General features: G+C 36.6%; 1 protein-coding gene across 3 annotated transcripts in view; it reads right to left on the reverse strand.

Moving 5' to 3' along the window:
* LOC110784873 (DExH-box ATP-dependent RNA helicase DExH7, chloroplastic) overlaps positions 1-16,849 on the reverse strand; it is a 60,721-nt gene that overhangs the window by 37,324 nt on the left and 6,548 nt on the right. For all 3 annotated transcript variants that reach the window (XM_021989322.2, XM_056840353.1, XM_021989320.2), the window contains exons 7-12: positions 12,753-12,971; positions 5,531-5,642; positions 5,282-5,458; positions 3,856-3,935; positions 2,543-2,665; positions 2,298-2,384 (exon numbers count right to left, since the gene is read on the reverse strand). In XM_021989322.2, the coding sequence (XP_021845014.2) occupies positions 2,298-2,384; positions 2,543-2,665; positions 3,856-3,935; positions 5,282-5,458; positions 5,531-5,642; positions 12,753-12,971 (798 nt within the window). The remainder of the gene's footprint in view (positions 1-2,297; positions 2,385-2,542; positions 2,666-3,855; positions 3,936-5,281; positions 5,459-5,530; positions 5,643-12,752; positions 12,972-16,849) is intronic.

Genomic DNA, 16,849 nt, shown 5'->3' on the forward strand with positions numbered 1-16,849 from the left:
CTTGCACCCAAATAAGTATCCCAAATAGCCAAGTGTTGCAATTATTTAGAAACATCCTAAACGGACAAATTTTGCAATTTTAAGGAAAAGGAGTATGTATCTTATAAACTACAATGATCTATCGGACCTTTCCACACAATAGTTATAGATAAAGTAATGTTATAATAAAATAACAAATCTAGAGCTTAAAAAAAATTGGTATATTGTATTTACCAAATCAAAATCAAGATTTTGATTTGCACATAACTGGAGAAAAGTGTTCTCTTAGTTATGTAAGAAGGCAATGTTACTTTTTGTATCACTAAAAAGTAGATAACTTTTACATTATACCGGGGTAACTTTTAAACATTTTGACTTAACTTATACTTTGATGTAGAATATTTATTGTACACCCTTTAAAGAAAAATTTGTGTAATAAATAGAACTTATTTACACAAGTAAATTGAAAAGATGTAGTTTAAAAAAAATTGAAATGCATGTTAAACCCAATTAATGTAGCATGTTGAACAAGGAAGATTGCTCCAACCTAAAGCTTACCAAAGACATATCCAGTAATGAGAAGTTCCATGCTTTAAAATATACATCTGGTTGACTGAACTAGGAAATTGCATTTCACCATTTTAGCCTATGTTTTAAGGAGGGTATCTTTCCATCCTCACCCACAACTCCTAGTTAATGTGCTTCTGCACATATTGTTTCCCCCTATCCTAGAACATTCTAGTCAACCCCATAGTCCCCACCCCTCCCCCCCTAATCTTGGGTACTATCTACAACTTTTAGGAGTTGCTTTAGCTACTTTCTAGATTACATTTTCTTTTAAGGTTTTATGTTTTTCCTATAATACATTAATACCTCCCTTCCCTTGCTATTTGGATCCGCTTACCCTTAAATACCCACTCACACTTTATCCCTACCTACAAAAACAGGGGACCTTTACCTGCTTACTCACTTTCTCCAAAAAATAATGTGTCAAAAATGTAGGAAGGAGATCAAGGGTCATATGGAGAATCATTTTTTTTACTCCCTCCGTCCCATAATATAGTGCCCGTTTGACAAAAATCACGGTTATTAAGGTAAATGATAACATTGATAATAAAAACAATAATTATTTGTACTTTCAAGATAAAGTAGATGTTAGTTGGCTTTTATGGAGAGAGAAATTAGGGATTAAAGGTGTGTACATAATAAATAGATCTAAAAAAGACAAAAATCAAGCACATGGGTTGAATAAAAGTCAAAAAGTACAATTTTCAAAGTAAAAATTCTGACTTTTTTGGGACAATATTGGAATTACAATTAGTGCATGAGAGTATTATGGGTAAAAATTAATGGTTTAAAATAGAAATAGGCACATCATTTAGGGACACCATTTTATGAAAACAGGCACTATATTATGGGACGAAGGGAGTATTATTATTATTAGAAATCTTTTTCAGAGCCACTATTAGATAGATGACTTTTAACAAACCACTCTAATAAATAAATAAATAAAACAATTTAGCATCCTTAAACACTTAGGCTATGTTTGGTTCACCTGAAAATTACTTATTTAAATTTATATAAACTTATCTGAACTTATTTTGTCTAAACTTATTTTCGCTGAAAAAAACTTATTTAATCGCTTGGAAAGCAAACCTAAGAATGTTCTTCGTATTTCTTTCTCAAGATTAGCAGCCTGCATAGATGAATAAGAATAGCAGTGACCATCTACTGTTTATCAAACTAATTATTAATATTATATCATTGCTTAAGTGGTTAATAATTTTAATATGGTTCAACCGCTCAAGTACAAATCGTGCATGATTATTCAATAAGGAACATAGGTGCTACATGCCTAAATGTGTGCAAGTATGAATCCATGCATGTGACAGGTTATTATGGTCTACTGCTTATAAGTCGTGTTTATTTTCTATAGATTGATCAGGCTAAATTCTCAGAAAGGTCAGATTAAGGTCCTTTCTAACAAATTATCCTAATTTTTACATATTTTACTTCAATATTATTTAGCCAGACCGTCTGACCCAAGAATTTGTACTTGGGACACAAACAATTTTTATTAAAGGAGACACTTGACCTACAGAAAAGACACCCAAGGTTACAGAAAAACCGATGGTACCAGGTAAATTCCAAGAAGCTTGCCAATGCACTGGATTATTTGTCTTGTTTTACATGATCCCATAACGGTAAGAACTTCTTATCAAAAGGATGCTACCAAAAACGCAAGAAAACATGGCTTACAGAGTCCAGACTCCCACAACCAAAATACAGGACACACACTTTCGGAAATAGACACTCACTGCTATTCGTCGTGGTTGTGTACAAACAATGTTGCAATGCCCGCCACAACCAGCCACAATCATGTCATCCAATATATATTGTGGAACCTGCACTGACGTTAAACAGGGTGAAACTACCCATGCTGTTAAGAGATAAAAAGACCAGCAGTTCATACTCCAAGAAGCATTAGCTAACAGCTGAGAGAAGGATATAAGAATCCACTGAATTTTTAAAACAAAAAGCCATATGTATCAGCGTCATTTACCTGAGTAGTCTTCCCAGAGCCTGTTTCCCCACAAACAACAACGACATTATTTTGCTTCAACGAGCACAATATCTCATCCTTTGTTTTAGCAATAGGAAGTGCTGCTCTGGCTTCCAACATGCTCTACATGCAAAGAGCAAAGAGCCTTATCATGCTAAATCATTTGAGTATGCATTTTAGCCGCAATTATTTTTTCAGATCTCTTTATTTTAGAAGCAGAAATAAGAGTTTTACACCAAATAGAAAATCAAATAAATTGAGCTTTCTTTGGGATGCTTTTTCACCAGACATTCTTTCACAGTACTTGTAAGCATCAATACTTAAGAGACAAAACACTATGACTTGAAGTAGTTTTCTCAAATGGTACATCAAGGTTGAAGATTGTATACTAAATGTCCTATTAAGTTGCAGGTCCGGTAAATTGAAAATTATTTGAACAGAAAAATTTTGACCCTTTCACTGACAGAGTTCATTCAAAACCTTGGAGAAAAGAAAGGACAACAATTAAAATATCCTTAGAAAAGAGAAAGGTACTAGTAACAGAAATTTCCACTGACAAAAATAATGACATGCATCTCCGCAAACGGTGAGGAGAAACTAAAACATAGTTAGAACCCACAATAAAACTATCAACATAATTCCTCTAAAATCTCCAACACCTCCCTGCTAGATACATCTTCCATAATAGTTGAAAGAGGGGTAGATGAGACACACCTTAGTTAATTAATTACTGCCCTATTCAAAATCTTAAAAGGAGAACAGAAGTTCAGCAATCCTTAGTCTAGATTAATCTGAGTTTACCTGCCTCATTCAGCAATTTCAAACACCAACAAACACCATAACCATTGGAACCTAATAACAGCATACCTCAGTACATTGTTCTTCCGGCCACCTTTTTACTAAAAAGAGGGAGGCTAAGACAACAACTAGCAATTCCTAAGCTGAAGTGATTGAACATGGTGAAAAGAAGTATGTAAAACATCTAAAAGGAGAATCACACCAAGCTATCGAATTATAGTCTATTACAAACACAGATGGAAAAAAAATCCAACACCGTTCAGCTCACCCCCACTCGTGTATAGATATTCCAGAAGACACCTCACCAGCCACCACCGATGGTTATTAAAAAATTAAAATAAAAATACAAATTAGAGGAACGGGTTCCAGCACTTCAAAAAGCTTATTTTGACTGGTTTATTTGGTCTAACCACTACCATACTTTTCTTGGATAGCACATATAAAATTAGCAAAAAACTGACATTTACATTTTTACTATTATACAAAAATGTGTGAGTCAACTATAAGACACAGACCTTGTATCTTGATGTCTTCTGCTTATTTTCCAGTTCTCGTCTTAACAAGAAACACTCTTTTTCTTTCAAAACGTTAAGCCCTGCAGTTAACCAATTTTAATACCATTGTTAAAAAGCTATGCCAGATTACTATAAACTACAAATGAGACTTTGTTTACCTATTTAGAAAGAAAAAAAGAAAAGAATTCTGTGGAAGGGGAATACAGAAATCAAATTCCTTAGGGACGTGGTTATGGAGAATATGGACAATGACAAATCAGTACATAATTTGGAGTTGAACTCCATAGAAATGTACGAATATTCAATCTCAAGAAGTGCTTTGGGATACAGTGGTAATGGAATATAATTTATATGTCAAGTTTACTGCAGAACTATTTGACATCCCAACTTAGTCAACATCCCAACTTAGCCAGTTCAAATAGGAAATCGGCGGAATTAACTATTTGACATCCCCTACTCATGCTTATTTTGTTTACCTAAGCACAGAAAAATATGACAGAGTTCAGCCTTAATACTTCCTCCGTTCTTTTTTAGTTAACACGAATTGACTTTTGACACTATTCACATACTATGGATTAACTATCTTTTGTGATTAATTCTTAAGAAAACAAACAGCAATGTGGGATCTTGCTAGATTCCTCTTATCGTATTTTTCAAAATACTCCCTCCGTCCCGGAATACTCGAAACGGTTTGACCGGCACAGAGTTTAATGCATTGTAATTGACTTACTTATTTAATTAGATGGTAATTGGTAGTGGGATATTTTTTTAATGTAGGTAGTGGGATGTGTGTTAAACTTTTAAAGGGTTAGGGGGGTGGGTTTGGGGATAGTGGAATTTTTTAATGTTTTTTTTTAGGGAGTAGGGATGTAGGTGGGTCATTGGGTAAGTGAGAAATTGATATAATTAATAAAAGTTTCTATCATTAGAAATTTAGAAACGTTGCAAATTAATCCGGGACGGCCTTACAAGGAAAGCGTTTCGAGTATTCGGGGACGAAGAGAGTATCAACATTTTATGATTTTTACTTATTAATTATTAAAGATATTAATGGTTGAAATTCTTTATTAGAAAACAAAAAAAAAACAAAAAAAATGTGTCAACTAAAAAAGAACGGAGAAAGTATCTAGGAAGAGTTGTTTGCCAGTGATTTGTTTTTTCTTCCCAAAGTATCTTTTTTTTCTTTTTTTTGTGATTTGTACATTTTTTTTTTCTTCCAAAAAAAAGGTGATTTTTTTTCTCCCATGGGACATACAAGCTGGTGCTCCTAGTACATTTTCGTCCTCATGACTTGTGTTTGTGGAGCTTCAAAGGACTCCTTCACTCCTGCTAACATATTGTTTTAACAATGTCATCTACTGTTATTTTTTCTACCATGTAACAAAATAATAAGAATGGCAAGCAAATACACATTAAATTTACATACTCTGAAGACTAGCAACACTCAATTGTTCATCGAACATTTCGGAAACATCGTTATGATTGGAAATGTCACCAACATCAACTGAACTATTCCCTACTGAAGAACCAGCATTTAACAACGATTCCACAAAACCAGCCCTTCGACCTTCCATAGTGTCTTCAATAATGTCTGACAATTCCCCTGACAGCACAAGCATTTGAGAAACACAATGATGGAACTGTCATCAATACATTCAAATTTCACAACACTCACCTTCCTCCCATTTCACAACTAGCGAAGCATATGGCTCAGTAATCAGAAACTGAACAGGTATATCAGGAAACAAGCGGCAAAGGGCAAAAGCAGCAACTCTATTCTGTGCTTCCTGGAACAATAAAATAGTTAATAGATGCTGCTCAACTCACAGGTAGTTGAGATTTCTGACTAACAAGTCTAAATCTTCTACGGAGTATATTATTTTTCCACAGATATAAGCATAAAGCACAACATTAATCATTACTCAGTTCTGGAAGTGTGAACTTAAGCGAATACATATAGGAGACTTTCAAAAATTTTAAGGTGCGCCACGTAAAACTGCCATGTCCAAAATATAAACTTCATGATGAAATAAAATACTATTTCCGGTAATATTAATTAAAATAGAAAAAATTAATGAAGATTATTTTCATCAAAATATATAGTATATCATTATTAACAGATGAACATGTTGAATGATAATATTAAAGTTAGAATCATTGTCAAACACTTACTAAGAAAGAGAATAACTATAGTAAATTAAAAATAATAAAAGATCATATACTCCCTTCATTCCTGAATAAGTCCAACACTTACCTTAAACGGCAGTTCCTGATTAAGTGCAAGTTGTGCAACACTTCTATTTTTGACAATTTTCTCTAATATTTTGTTCTTTATCTCCCCTTACACACTTGCCCACTTATTATTTCGCCCGATCGGGCGAGCTGATGCCCGATCGGGCGAGATGCGATTTCCACGGGTAAAAGCCACGGATCTTCCCCTTTTCCTTCATTCTAATCTTCATCTTCATCTTCATCCTCTATTCTCTCTCTTCCTCCATTAAACCCCAACTTCAAAAATCTTCAAACCTCCATAACTCCTACATTCCTCCACCAAATTCAACATACCTTACATCAAAATCATCCTCTCACCACCCTCTACAACCTCCACCCATTCAATTTCATTCTTTTCCACTCTCCACAAAAACCCCAATTTCAACCAAAACCCCAAAATTCACAAAAACTCAGATTTTAACCTCCAAAAATGACAAGCCGACCAAAGAGGACGTGCACCATCACTTCAAGGAACCAACAAGAGGCTTCCTCCAGCCGGGTTCGTCAGCCAACACCACCACCGCCGCCGCCCCAGTTCGAATCGGATCCGGATTTTCCGGAAATCATCATTACTACGGAGTGGCAACGGGATCGGCTCGCACACCACAAAAAGAGGGAGGTAATTCCTACTCGTTTTATTTGTCAGAAATCATTGCATGAGATGGGAATTGAAAGTGATGTTAAACGAGTGTTTTACGGTGTTGGCATGAAAGATATGTATAGTATGCTTCGTCTGACTTTTAGAAGGTTAACACTTGAGTTTTTGAGTTCTTTGTGGTTGAATAAGAATGGTTATAGGGATATCACTACTGTGCATTTTCGTTTGATGAATCGTGATGTCCATTTGAGCATTCGTGATTTTGGTAGGATATTTGGTTTGTCGACTGACCCAGTAGGAAGGCTGGGAGTGCTCATAATAATTGTGAGATGTGGGGAAAATTGACCGGAAATAGTGAGCCCGGTAATATGCAACACTTGCATGCTTCCCGGATTCAACACCCCGTCCCCATTGTGTTTTACAGATTCTTGGGGTTCACCATCTTTGGGAGGGAGGAGAACCAAAACATTAGGAGCACTGAGTTGGAGATCCTAGGTGGTTATGTGCTGGAGGGGGAGGATAGGTATAGGATGAATTAGGCCCACCATATGGTTTCACACCTCTACTCGGTGGCCACTAGCACACCACTAGCACACACACGACCCGCATCACCATTAGTGGGTTAATCACCCACATTGCTATGGCCACGGTGGGTTTTGTTGAGGCCAACCAGATACCGGTACTGGGTAACAACTTGCTGGATTTGGCTTATTTTGCTGGGCTCCGCCGCTTACAGGGCGAGCATGGGTTTTTCCGCCCGGGTGCCATGTATTGGATGTTTGATGGGGGTAGGCTTTTCACCTTGCCTGACTCTCAGGGCCGCACCCGTTTCAGACCCGGTCAGACTTACTACCTGTTTGTGGGGGAGCACATAGAGCAGCAGCAGGAACCCGAACCTCAAGCCGAGCCACAGCCACAGCCCCACCAGTTTGACCCCGAGCCCCGCACCTACTTTCGAAGGGGGCGTCGTGAGAGTGAGGGGAGGCCACAGGGTGGCCCGACACCAGAGGAGAAGCAGCGCTCTATTCAGGAGCGGTTGGACAGGCTCGAGATCAGATTTGATCACTTTGAGAGTGATCACCAGCGAGTCATGTTCCCCATTTATGATCATTACGCCAAGCAGGGCTATGTTCCTCAGGATGCCCAGCACCCTTCCTGGTTTACCTATCCCGCGGAGGAATATGGAGTTCCTGGTGCCATGGGCACTTTCACACCCACCCACAACTACGGTGGGTATGGAGAGGGCCCCAGAGGTCATGGTGGTCGTGGTGGCGATATGGATGGTGATGATGGCCAAGGGCATCAATGATGCTGAGGTTGATGGAGATGGTTCGGTACCCCTTGAGCCAATGAGGACATTGTCTGATTTAGCTTGGGGGGTGTTTCACTTTCCTGTACATATTAGGTATGTTTTCTCCTAGTTTTGTATTTTCTTATTTTGGTGTGTTTATTTTGGTGTTATTGCTTTATAGATTAGTTTATCGCTTTAAAAAAATATATACAAAAATACGTTCCGATGAATGCAAAAATCATGCTTCCCTGTGCCCCTTTGTTTGAAAATTGTTTTGATTCTTGGTATTTGATAACGAGCAATGTGGATGTGTTAGCCATGATTTGATATTTGATTACTTTGATGCCTTGACATGAGTCAACTCTGACTAACTATTTGTGGACTTGGTGCTTGGCTAGTTGACTTGGTTAGGAATGTGTGATAGTTTCCTGGTGTGTCGTTGATTTTGAGTATTGGTTTGCAACTATTAGTAATGTTTTATGACTCATATACATGCACATTGAGGAGGACGAAGGCATTTTTTCTATTTAGGTAGCCTTCAGATGGAATTAGATACATTTGTTCCCTCTTTTTCTACCCATGTTATTGCTTGTGCCCTTTATTCGGTGACTAACCATATTACAAGCCCGTGAAAGCCCCATTGGTTACTAGTCCCAAGCCTAGCTTGGGGGAGCTAATAGTAGTGAGGTGAGGGAGTTGTAGTGTGGTACATTTCGAGCAAAGTGAGTATTGGAAAAAAAAAGGGAGTTCTTATCATGTTTGCTGTTTGAAAAAGAAAAAAAATGATGAAAAATGAAAGAGATGAGAAGAATAGAAAATGTGAAGGCTTCTAAAAGAAAGGAAAAAAAAAGGAAAAATTCGTTACTCTCAGAAAAATTTCAAAGTATTGTTTCACTCAAGTATTGTAATTTCTTATCTCTATGAGTGGTTGGTTATAATTGTGAAAAAAGGCAACAAAGTATATTGTGGTTTGTTTGTTGTTTCATCATGTGTTGAGTGGGAGAGTTGTGGTCATCATTTGTTGTTGATCATGGTTTTGCTAGGATTTATGCTCCCCAAAGCCAAGGCTTTAAGCTCACATTTAACCCAAATTTACCGCACCCTTACCTAAGCTTATCATTACAAGCTTTGAAGACCTTCCGACCTTTGTGCATAGAGTAGTATTAATATGAAAGTAGTTGCTTATCAATGCAAGTTATGACATTACACATTTCGAGTCGACTACTAGGTTGAGTGTATGTTTTTCTAGACACACGAGTGTTGTGAGTTTGGGAGGGCATTGTTCACATATATGTTGGGAGGGGAGCGAACGGGTACATCTTTTACCCGCCACATAAATGAGTGACGAGTGTGTGAGCACTAGTCTTGAATTCCATTGTGCACTTGTGGTTCGCTTTGCGTGACGATTGTTAGGGAGGATTTGTGATTGGATGGACTTAATTGGTTGACATTGATGCATGCTCGTTGAATTTTTCCTTGAATTGTATCTATCGTTTTGAAATATGTTTGGGGTGAAGTTGATTCTTGTATTCATCGATGAGTTTTTTGCTTAGGGACAATCAAAGATCTAGCCTGGGGGAGTTTGATATGTGTGTTTTATATAGAGTTTTACCCCCGTCCCTTAGTACTTTTATGCATCAAATTAGCTCTTAGGAGCCGTTTTTAGTACTAATCTGTGTTATTGAGTGTGCCTTGAGTTTCAGGATTACTTAGTGAGAATTTGGTCTTTATAGGCTCGTTTCATGGTGATTTAGGCCACTACACGACCCCGAGGAAGTTCGGGACAACTATCGTCGACTTTCGGAAGCCTTAGATGCTTACGGTTGACCCCCGGAAGTTAGACTCGGTGATATGGGCGAAGGATGATACCTTTTGCAAATCGCCCTTTGAGCGGAGGGCGGAATGAGAAGACCGGGCGAAGAAAAAGAAATCTGAAGTCTTCAACGCGCGCCCGATCGGGCGGGTAATCTAGGAGCTGTCCAAGACTTTTCACAACCGCCCGATCGGGCGGATTTTGGCCCGATCGGGCCGACTATCGAGCAGAATGCCCGATCTGGCGGGCGTTTGCCAGATCGGGCGACGTCAACCCCTGCAGCTTTTTCGCGTATTTTATTTCCGGTTTTGGGCTTTATTTTTGGGCAAACTATAAATACTAGCCCCTTTATTTTTAGTAGACATCTTATTTTCTAGTTTTCAATACTTAGTTTTAAGCTCTCAACTTAGTTTATTCTCTCAACTTATTACAAACACTTAGTTTTAATTTCAATCAAAGCTTTAATTTTGATCCATGAATGCATGATTGGGATTAAATGTGGACTTGATTATTGATTAATTGATTGTGATTTCTATAGCTTATTATAATTGCTCGTCAATTCTGTTCGGCCGGACTATTTTGATTGAGTTTGATTAACCTTATTATGCGCCGAGAGGTATAAATCTGATGTTTTTTTATCTGTGGCTATTAGATATGAATTGTTTCTAGTACATAGCGAGAGCCTGCTAGTTATATTTTCCTAAGGAATTCATAAGATTCGAGAGATGCATGTTTTCCTAGTTATGATTGTTGATTGATTGTTGTTGTCCGTTGTCCAATCCCGGTCAACATTTGTGGTGAACCGTTGCCCTAGATTCCCTTAATATTGATATTTTCCAATTTGATTATTGCCTTAGTTTAATTTACAAACCAAACCAAATCTCTTGTTACCAATAGTCTAGACTTGTCGATTAATAGTAGAAAGAACATTGTTTCCCTGTGGATACGATCCTTGCTTCCCTTGCTATATTTTTAGTTGGTGAACGTTAGGTTTATCTTTGATAGGAGTACGATTTAGCCTGTCACCTACTACTAAAACGTTAGTTCTTGATTGCAAAACAAGGTGGAACTCTACCTTTTTTATGCTCCAAATTGTTATACCTTTTAAGGATATGTTCATGAGGTTAAAGTGATTAAATAAACGGATGAATTTTGTTATCCCCTATTGATGAAGATTGTAGTTTAGCTAGAGTCGTTTATGAGAAGTTGAAGTTTTTCACAAAGCAACTAATGTGTTTTCGGGAAGAAAGTTTGTTACAATTAACTTGTTTTCCGAAAAATTAGTGGAATTAAAAGTGCTTTGATGAGTTAGTTAAATAGTGATGTTGAGGTCATTAAGGTGATGCCTAATAGTATGATTTAAAATTATTGGGAATGAATTAATGGACTTTTGACTATTGCCAGCATTTTGGATCTAAGGAACAAAATGGATTGCGTTGAGTTTTGTTTCGGAAAAATTTATGAGGATGGAGCAGATTTGGAAGTGGAAAGGATTACAAAGATCCTTGATAATCTTGCACTTGAATATCAAAGGAAGGGTGATGGAATGAATACCGAAGAATTGCGCTTGAACCTTATTGTCATGTGGAAGAATATGAATATGCTAAAGCTAAGAAAACAAAGAGAAAGGCGAATGTAAGGTATGAAGTGGATTATATCGAGGATGATCCATTACGTGACAATGATGAATTTGATATTCTATATTGGTGGAAAAAGGACATCAAGTATCCCACTTTAAAAGTGATTGCTAGACACATTCTTGCTATTCCAGTTTCAATTGTGGCTTCTGGAAGCACTTTGAACACGGAGAAAGAGTTGATAATCCTCATCGCTCTAGGCTTGGCTTCATTCAACTTTAGTAGCGTTGATGTGGTTACAAAATTGGATGATAGAAGATGCAAATGGTAAGGCTTCTCTTGTATTGATTATCATAGACTTTCTAATAAATATATAATAATTAATACGAATATTTAAATATCTAACATGTTATCTAGGTAAAGTGGAAAAATCTCTGCAATTTCGCGAGAGCATCCGCAAATTGGTTGTCTTTCCGGGAAAAAATCTCATGCTTATTCTTCGATTACTGAAAATTTCGATGATGGAGAAGTAATTGACATTATGGACATGGTAATATTGATATCTCTATTTTACTTACTTTGTAAGTTACTTTTAATGGAAATTAAAAAATAATATTTGGTATTCTTATGCTCTTATTTCCGTAGGATCATGACAATGATGATGGTGATTATGATGTAGGGAAAACTACTAGATGGAGCTATTTTATGTCTTCCAATGGTGTGTTAATTTGTTGTCTATTGGTTTTGGTCGCTCGTGTCAGTTTGTGACTTTTGTTATGTATTAGAGAAAACGAAAATTGTTTTTGGACATATTTGTAACTTTGAATAATGTGTGAATGTGATATTTATGTAACATGTGAATTGCGATATTTATGTATTGAATGTGATGGTAAATGACGGTCGAATTAATGGTGCGGGAAAACATTCGAGACGAAAACGTTAAAAATAAATTATAACACAAGACCCATTTTAGACCCGAGACCCAAATGGGTCTGGGCAAGGGTCTGGGAATTTCAGGCCTATTGGATCTGGGGCGGATCTGGGTCCACCTGAAAATAAGGGGGTATGGGTCTGGGTCTCACCAGACCCGCCTCATGCCCATCCCTGGCGAGTCCAAAACATCCTTCATTATCAGATTGTTAATGCCAAGGAAGGTAACAAGTTTACGATGCTAGCAAGAAGCTTCACTTTTTCATAAATGCATTGTAGAAAATAGAATGCAGAATTTGGATGGTCTAAAAAACATACATCATACATAAAGCAACTCATTCTTCATTGTGAACTAGGTAAAGGTATTGTCACTATAACATGTGGTCACAGACTCAAAAGGAGGACTAGAGTACGTACCTCAGAAGATTCAAATGTTTCATCCTGCCCAGGGAGCCGCAGAGTGATCAAACCACCAGCTTTTCGGCTCTTACCCCTCCCAGTAGATTTACGCAGCACGCTAATATCATAACTGAAACCACTTCCTTTTTTACCCACTTTGTCAAATTTTGGAGGCTCCCAGCCTGATCTTTGGCACAATTGATGAAGCACAGCTTTAGGAATCCTCGGTAAATCACCCTGTAATTTATAAGCTATATAGTCATATAACAATCATACAGCTGTAGCCTGTAACACAAGTACCAGGAAAAACAAAGCTTGCTAAAGTGGCAACTGTAGAAACCGGACAAACCATAAACTTTGATCAAGGCGTAGCATTTCTTATTTACATACTGAGGCCGGTAACCTATGAAGTACCACTCCACCCAGGAGACCATGATCGACAGTCCCGGGAGGCCAGGAAGAAGGAAAGTGGATCAACTTATGTAAGTATTATATGTGCTGTATCTCAATTGGATAGGTACGATGCGCTGTCAGTTTAAAGATGCAAAATACAGAACTTAAGGGATGGCCCACTAAAATTTAACCAAGCATTAAAAATTATCAGTGAATTAAAGCTCGAGGCTACAAGCCTACAAGTGACTGCTTACTCTTTTTTCTCTAATTTCTAAGACATATCTTACTGTACACATTACTTTGCGGCAAAAATCAGCAGCCTTTTCCTTGTTTTTCCTATTTTCACTTTTTTAGGTTAGGAAATAGATTGAATTAATACTGTGATTGTAGTTAGACAAGAACATTGAACAACTGGAAAATAGCAGGTGCAGAAGGATTTGAAGTCCACTGAAGTCATGCTTGAAGAACATAAAACATTATCAAAAACAAATACATTACATCAGAAAGGAACAAAACAGGAACTAACCATTGGTAATGAAGCCGAAAGGAAACTAAGAATCCACTCTCTCATAGAAGCTCAACTTTGCACACACTCTCAATAGATCCTATCCCTTCTTTTCAAACAAATTACAACAAAATTTCCTTCCCTTTATTTCTCGCAAAACTCACACAATAAACCTACAAATTTATCTAAACAGCCGGTGGACTCACACACCTAATCCCAACAGGACTAAAAGAATGCTAAGTTCACAAAGGAATCGAGTGTTTCCCCATTCAGCACTAGTTGTATTATACACGATGAAGGAGACAACATGTCTCTTCCTCCAACCCCAAAAGACCTAAACTAGTGACCAAGAAAAAACTCTTTCACCCACTCTGGAACCTGTAACCTATGTTACCTAGACTCGCAAAGAAGTGTCGGATACGGGTATGGATCATCCAGTACGTCAATTCAGAAAATTGGTGACACATAAACTATGTCCGTATTTTGACACGGTTACAGAAAAGTTATAATATTATAACAACAACAACAACAACAAAGCCTTAGTCCCAACATGATTTGGGGTCGGCTAGGTTATAATATTATAAAATAAAATAAAAAGAATCGTTCTAAGGAAATCTATAATTAAATATATAGTCTTTATTCATTTTTAAAAATTAAAATAAGTAAGTAGTTAAAGAAAAAAAAAGGAAATAAGAATAACAGGAGAGCACAAGTACATAAGCACTCAATAGGAGAAAATGCTTTTTAAATATTGGGTTGATAAGAAGATTCCTATGAAAAGACAAAACTCACATACTTTTTTACCACAACCAAACGTTTTTCTCTCTCCTTACCCTCCCCCTTCTCGTTCCTTTTTCTCGGTTCTTCCATTTTTGTGCAATATATTTGCTTTGTTCTTCCAACCATGTTCTGCAGCATTTTTCAACCACTTTCGGTCATCGGAAAGGGACAAGAACACCGCATGGGAATTAACTTGCTAAGGAGACAAAGAGATCCGACCACTTTCAATCATCAGAAAGGGATGAGAACACCGTTATGGGAATCACCTCATCAGGGAAGGGAGGTGAAAGAGTGGGAAAGTGGTTCCTTTTTAGCATTTTGGGTAGGAGAAAACGTGAATTTGAGTGAGTTCAACAAGTGAAGAAATATATTGTAGAAACGGAAAAAAATAACCTGTACCAAATAAGGAATAAAGTAAAAATAAGAAGGATCTCATGGAACAGTGTGGTAAATTACAAGCTATGGTTTAAGTTTTTGTGTAGCAAAGCGCATACATGACTGTATTAAGGAGAAGATAACCATGGGAAGGTCTCCTAAGGTGAAAGCCCAATATGAAAAACATTAATAAGCGATATTTTCCCTTCTTAAAACGGTCATTAACCAAACTCGGAATCAAATTTCAGGTTCAAGATGTTACCCTATAATTACTACACCACAATAGGGGTATGCACACTTAAGAACCTAAACTAAAGTGGTAAATGGTTAAGTTCCAGCATATGTATTTAGATAATTATTCTATCCCCGAAATATCAAAGTGTTTCTTTTTCAAATACAAAATTCTAGGCATGAATTGGTTAAAAAAAAGCACAAGTACATATGACAATGAGTTGGCTATGCATAGAATTGCACATAATAGAGGAATATAAAGATATCTTAATTAATGAATGCAAACACTATAGACCAAGCTTACACGTCTATTAATTTTATAATTTGTGTTGATTTCTTCTCCTACTTCGATAATATGAGATTTAGGATACAATTATTAAAGATGTCATCTCACCTAGTTATTTCTTTAAGTGTCATTTACTACAATAACAACAATAAAGCCTTAGTCCCAAAATGATTTGGGGTCGGCTAACATGAATCGTCATAGGAGATCGTCAGTGTGACCAATCAAACCAGAAAGGAGCAGGAAGTTAAAAGAATTAAAAGGAAAGAGGAAAAAAAAGTGGAATTAATGAAAGGAAGATAAGAGGAAAATATATATATATATATATATATATATATATATATATATATATATATATATATATATATATATATATATATATATATATATACTTCCTCCGTTCCGGAAATATCGCACCATTTGTTTTTTACACTATTCACACTACGAGTTTGGCCATTTTTTGTGATTCGTACGTAAGGAAATTTTAGTCATTTGTGGTCATGTTAGATTCGTATCGATATATATTTTCTAAATATTAATTTTTTATATTTTTTACTTGCACACGATTTGAGATATTAAGAGTTAAAGTAGTGTTAAATGAGTAAAAGTCAACCATGGTGCGATATTTTCGGAACGGAGGAAGTATATATATTTACATAAAAAAAATTATAAGGGATAATAAAAATAAATAAAGTTACGAGGTCATTTACTCTACAAACTAATTTTGCATTATCATTTCATTATTCAAGTAGTTACGAGGTTAATCCAATGGACAGAATACAAGACCCACCTCTAAGGAATGGCTCACTCAAAATCCTAAAATAATTTTCTTTAACCCGCCATCCACTTCTGGCTCTCGTTAACTAGAGAGGGGTTAGAATTTACAATTGCAATCAAACTCCATAATCAACCATTAAGCTCACATTATTCAGATATATTATTCTTCACAAAAGCTGGGACTAATAGTACTTTTATCCATTTACCTCTCAACAGCATAAAGCAGCATAACGGAGCCAATAAAAACTAAAAACTGAGTCCCTCACTCCCTTTACCTATTAATCCACAATGGATTATCCTCATAGTCCTTGAGAATTTTCTCTCTTAGTCTTCCCTCAAACTTTTTCAAGTACATTATGGAAGGAAATTCTAGCTCAATTTTCAATAATTATTAAACCCCAAATTTAGGAGTAGGCCATAATGTATCATACATCTAGACCTCCACATACATCCCATGTTCATAGAAGAACTCATACTAGGCCATTGTTGTGGTTTATTAATTAACCTCTTAGTTCATTTATAACTTGAAAAGGTAAGCTAGTACAATTTATTCAAAGAAAAATCATAAGAGGAAGCCTTGTCAACATCAAGATAAGTGACTTCAATCCATCCCTCCCCCACCTCCGGAGAAAAAATAATGACAATAAAGTGAAAAGGATGGAATTGTTAGCCTTCCCACTTTCCGTGATAGTTTATTGGAAAAAGTAACTTTGTTTGCAATTTTGCATCACTGTGGGTTAAAGCCACCAGAACTTTTAGATTTTATCCATT

This window comes from Spinacia oleracea, chromosome 3, assembly GCF_020520425.1.
Source record: "Spinacia oleracea cultivar Varoflay chromosome 3, BTI_SOV_V1, whole genome shotgun sequence".
Taxonomy (NCBI): domain Eukaryota; kingdom Viridiplantae; phylum Streptophyta; class Magnoliopsida; order Caryophyllales; family Amaranthaceae; genus Spinacia; species Spinacia oleracea.